The following is a 4,954-nucleotide window of genomic DNA, read 5'->3' on the forward strand; positions in this document are numbered from 1 at the left end:
CAATACCTGGTACATAGTAGGCATTTCCTAAACTTATCCTATTACAAAATCAACAACTATTATCATTTTCCAATTAAGAAAACTGTGAGGCAAAAGCTAATATGTTGACTTGTAGAAAGTTGGCTAGGTCTTTCTGACTCCAGTCCTGGAATCCTCTCTTCTGTCTTCCTGTCTTTAAATTCCATTTGAAATCCCACATTCCAAAAGAAGCCTTTCCAGTGAGCCAACACCATCTTAGCACCCCCAAAAAGCTTATAAATCTAAAAGATGATCCTCTTTAAGAAAGGAAGTACAGACAAGCAGGACAGTTTTACAAATAATATGTATAATTTACATACTTAAAAAAAAGCCAGTAGAAAATGGACATTTAGTGGACATTTGTGTTCTGTTGCTCAGAATTGAAATTCTAAATTAGACCATTCCTCTCTCCCCGTTACTTAGGATCTTAAGTCCACCAGGTCTCAAAGGCAGCATGGGAAACATTTCCCCATGACTTCCTGTTTTGCTTCCTAGGTGAAGGAAATTTATACTTTCTATGGTAAAGGATCCATGTGCACCAAGTCTAGAAATTTAGGATATGAAATTTTCTTTTACCCTGAGGAAAGAAATAGGTTAAGAAAATATAATTGCTTTTATCTTCTTCCTTAGGGGCTCAGAGGCTAAGCTACCTGAGTGTTAGTGGTATAATGGGTTATTCCACATTGAATAAAAACAAGCATACACTCCTACTTCATCAACAGATAGCTAGGTGCTGTATTGGATAGAACATTGGGCCCAGTTATTGGGAAAGTGATTTGCTCAAGTTCATACAGCTAGAAAGATCAAACAGGAAGTAAGCAAGATTGGGCAAGTCACCAATACATGGGAGCCCTAAGGGTTTATTATCTTTACCCACTTCTCCAAGGTACTGACCTTAATAATAAAGGGTTTGGATTGCTATTATATCATCATCACTGAGCCTGAACAGTCTTGGGTCCTGATATTGATAGGTGGGGAACATGATGGAGTCTGAATCCTGAGAGTGTGCCAGGCCCAGGGCATGGCCTATCTCATGGACGGCCACCAGGAAGAGGTTGATTCCTGAGGTAAAAAAGGTTGAGACACATGAAATAGGCTCAAAGGTAAAATAATAATAATAATAATAAGGTATTGGGTAAGAATAAGAGCATTAAACAGCAAAATAAAAAACAGCAGGGAACATAGAAATTTCAAGGGAAGGAAAGAATTAATTTATCCCCCTGAAACTCCTACCCTTTCCAATTTAAATTCATTCTTAAATAGAATCTGCAATCTTTTATCTTGGCTTCCCAGTGTTTCTTGTATTACTCTGCTGGGTCCCCAATTGCCTGATGGCTGGGATAAGGTACCCCCTTCAATCAGTACAAATAGGTGTCAGATTTACCCTCCTCAAAATATGACCAGTGTTCATCACTGTCAAAGTGGACAATTCCTTGGTAGTCAGGATCTGGGGCAAAAGCATGAGCTAGGATGTCTCCTTTTCCATCAAAGGGATAGGCATCTCCATGATCTGCAAAGTACAGGGAGAAAATAAGCTTTTAACTTTCTTGTTCATTCATGCATCCAGCTCTTTGTGATCCCATTTAGGATTTTCTTGGCAATGATACTGGCTTCGCCATTTCCTCCTCCAGCTCATTTTACAGTTGAGAAAACTGAAGTGAACAGGGTTAAGTGACATTCTCAGGGTCACATACCTAGTAAGTGTCTGAGGCTGGATTTGAATTCATAAAGGTAAGTCACTGACTCTAGGTCCTGCACTCTAGCCACTGCATACTGTGCTAAGCAATTTAAATTATTATTATTAATTGGCAGAAATTGCAACATCACACTGGGGAACATAGAATAGCCATCTACTTGGAAGCCTGATGAGAGGCTCATATCTGGGATTCAACTACCCCATGTTTTGGAGTGGACAAAGGATAAAAGTTTCAAAGGAATAGGTTAGACTGGGAGATGAAAAAGTATAAAGAGGATTTATTTAAATCTTTAAAATTAAAATTGAATCCAGCACCTTAAAGTCCAGTGAGACAAAACTATCTTAGCATTCCAAAAAAGGTAATAAATCTTAAAGATGGCTGCAGTAAGAAAGGAACCTCCAGAATGAGGAATATTTTCATATATGACCTCAGATACTCACTGTCTGCCTCAATTTTCTAATCTATCCCTAAAGAATTCTGCTAGGACCAATAAAATACTTTTAAGGTGATTTGGAAACATATTCAGTCCTAGGAACATTTTAGGCAAGACAAATGGCAGCACCACTGAAGGAAGGTAAGGACGGAGTTTGCTGCTGTAATCTGCTTGATTACTTTGAGGTTTTGGGTCATTAGAGTCAGCTAATTAGATAGGAGAGGTCTTCTGTGATCTCTCATTTTCCATATGCTTGTAGCCTACTTACCTCCAGCCAGGAAAGCAAACTCAATGTCAGCATCTCGTCTATACACTCTCCAGAACCTCAAGGGCGTCACACTACTCCAGACTTCTGCTGCCTTCCACAAGATCTTTTCAACTGTTCTACGATTCATGCTCCTTGGATAGTTAATGACACTAGAAGAGACAAAATGGAAGGGAGGGAAAGAAGGGAGTAGAAGTGATAAGCAGCCAGTGTGAAGCATTTTAACCCCCTGGAAGGAAAACCATTTCTGTTTCAGTTCACCTCATCTAAATTTATCATTTTATTAATGGATGAGATTGGGAACCAGAAATTAAATGACTTTTCTAAAGATACCTATTATGTCATTTTCCCTCAGTTAAGAATGCTACTGGTGGAGGGGGGCAGCGAGGTGGTGCAGTGAATAAAGCACCGGCCCTGAAGTCAGGAGGACCTGAGTTCAAATCTGGCCTCAGACTCTTAACACACTTACTAGCCATGTGACTTTGGGCAAGTTACTTAACCCCAATTGCCCTCTAAAAAAAAAAAAAGAATGCTATTAGGGGTACCATATGGACCATATCATTAAAGGTATGGAAATTATAAACTAGGGCTAGAGATACTTGAATAGGTGACTCTGGAAGCTTATGGAATGACCTTTTGTGAATGAAAGGTTATATTTTCATGTTGTCCTGACAGTACAAAGTCCCCTCCACCCCTTCCTCCATCTTTTCCCCTTGGCTTCCACAGACCCTCCTCGAGATGCTACATTTTATGACCTAAGAACAGCTACCTGTAGGTTACAGGGTTACTTGTAATTTTGGGCTTCCCAGGAAAAAATGAGTAGTCAGCAATATCTCGGACCCCACATCGAGGCTGCCTTATGATAGCTTTTGTGGGCTCATCCAACCATCCAGTTTCTTCCAGCCTGAAAAAATGCTGCAAGAAGCGCAATTGATCCTCCAGAGCATAGTGCTGGGATTTTTCTTTGGTGAAGAAGAATCGATGGAAGTAATCCTAAAATAAAGTGAAATGTGCCTGAGCCAGAGGGATGAGAGAATATTTAGGGAGTTACTCCCTGGAACTGAAAGTTCCCTGAGAGGACAGTGGGTGATCATGAATCTGATCTGATGCAATTCAATGAATAGGCACAAAATATTTACAACTGGAGTCTCAGCCCCTCATTTTGTAGGTGAGGTAACTGGGACTAGATAATATAAGTGATTTAACTCAGGTTAAATGGAAGTTAGCAACCCAGGTCTTCCGGATTCAAATCCAGCCTTCTTTCCATTGAACCATGGAGAAATAAATGCTAATTTCATCACTCTCAATTAAATTTCAATTTAAGTCATCAAGAATATAAAATACTTTTAAGTGCCTGTGTCTAGTACCATTAAGGATCTAAGTATAAAAAACATATGATCTTTGACTTCAAGGCCCTCTTTAGGGTGGGTGGGTGCTAAGACAGGGACACATGAAGAAGGTTCCAGCCCAATGGAAATAGGCAGTGCAAATTTGAATAATGAAAATCATTTCATAGATGGTTAGAGTTAGGAACTAGTAGAACTTAGATATATGTAGACAATTGTCCCAGCCTTCAGAATCTGAAGGTCTGGTGGAGGAGATGAGACATAAATAGACCCAGGTTCTACCTTATAAGTTGATTATGTGTTAGGTGTACAAAGAAAGGCATTTCTCATAAGATAAACTTAAAATCTGCTTTCTTGAGGACACAGCTGTTTATCTTAAGCATGAGTACACAGAATCAAGGAGACTTTGCCATGATTTCTAAGATCACTACAGCAGGAAAGAAGGGCATATGATATTTACCTTAAAGAAGTCCAAATCATCAAGGGTAGTTTTGGGGATTACTGGAAAGGACAAACAGCAGGGCAAAAAGACTAAGATGAGAAGAGTAGACAGCATGATTAAAGTTCCAATTGTACTGTAGTCTATGACCCCTTTTTGGCCCAGGAAGAATTTATAAGAAGATTCAGGTCCTGATGACTCATATCAGGTAGGACCTCTTTTCCGGGATTAGTAGATGACGCTGATTTCCTAGGGGGAGGGTAATAGGCATGCCAAAGGGATGAAATTAGCTACTAGATATTAATCTCTCCCCTAATTTCCATTCATTGCTCCCTCCACCACCACCCCACCTCACCCCCACCTGAGGCCCTAGGGCTATTGCTAGGAAGTGGATGTACTCTCGGTCTCTGAGGTCTCCACACATTTTTGAACTTCAATTTCTATCATTGTCCCCCCTCTCTCCAGCTCTTTCACATGCTTGTTAGGGAAGAGATATGTCAGTCTTTCCTAGGGCACTTGAGCTGTTTTTGTGTCAGTCTTTCTTAGGGCACGTGAGCTGTTCTTTCTATGAATTCTTGAGTTAGGAATAGGTTATAATTCCTTGGAGGACTAACCATTTCCATGCACCCCAAAGGAAGAAAGGTCAGGACTTTTTAGAGAGGAGGAGTTGGAGAAATGTTGAGCTATAATCAGTGAAGGCAAAATAAGGTTGTGTTAGACACAAACTCCTAGATTGACTACTTGGGGGTAGGGAGT

General features: G+C 40.1%; 1 protein-coding gene across 1 annotated transcript; it reads right to left on the reverse strand.

Annotated features, from left to right (window-relative positions):
- Nucleotides 1-282: 282 nt before the first annotated feature.
- On the reverse strand, nucleotides 283-4,378 carry MMP26 (matrix metallopeptidase 26). The gene is made up of 6 exons (XM_069108881.1): nucleotides 4,220-4,378; nucleotides 3,183-3,406; nucleotides 2,417-2,565; nucleotides 1,403-1,528; nucleotides 913-1,080; nucleotides 283-595 (listed from the first exon to the last, which is right to left on the reverse strand). The coding sequence occupies exons 1-5, from the start codon at nucleotides 4,313-4,315 to the stop codon at nucleotides 914-916; spliced, it is 762 nt and encodes a 253-aa protein (XP_068964982.1). The 5' UTR covers nucleotides 4,316-4,378; the 3' UTR covers nucleotides 283-595; nucleotide 913.
- Nucleotides 4,379-4,954: the final 576 nt, after the last annotated feature.

The sequence above is a fragment of the Petaurus breviceps genome, unplaced genomic scaffold (assembly GCF_028583685.1).
Source record: "Petaurus breviceps papuanus isolate PSGF00001 unplaced genomic scaffold, PetGlider_PUasm1.0 90444, whole genome shotgun sequence".
Classification (NCBI taxonomy): Eukaryota; Metazoa; Chordata; class Mammalia; order Diprotodontia; family Petauridae; genus Petaurus; species Petaurus breviceps.

Coding starts and splice junctions, on each gene's coding strand:
- MMP26 (XM_069108881.1), bottom strand. CDS start 4,315: ATGCTGTCTACTCTTCTCATCTTAGTCTTTTTGCCCTGCTGTTTGTCC. Junction 2,566..3,182: donor AGTAACCCTGTAACCTACAG/GTAGCTGTTCTT, acceptor TGTCTCTTCTAG/TGTCATTAACTATCCAAGGA. Junction 1,529..2,416: donor GTTTGCTTTCCTGGCTGGAG/GTAAGTAGGCTA, acceptor TGTACTTTGCAG/ATCATGGAGATGCCTATCCC.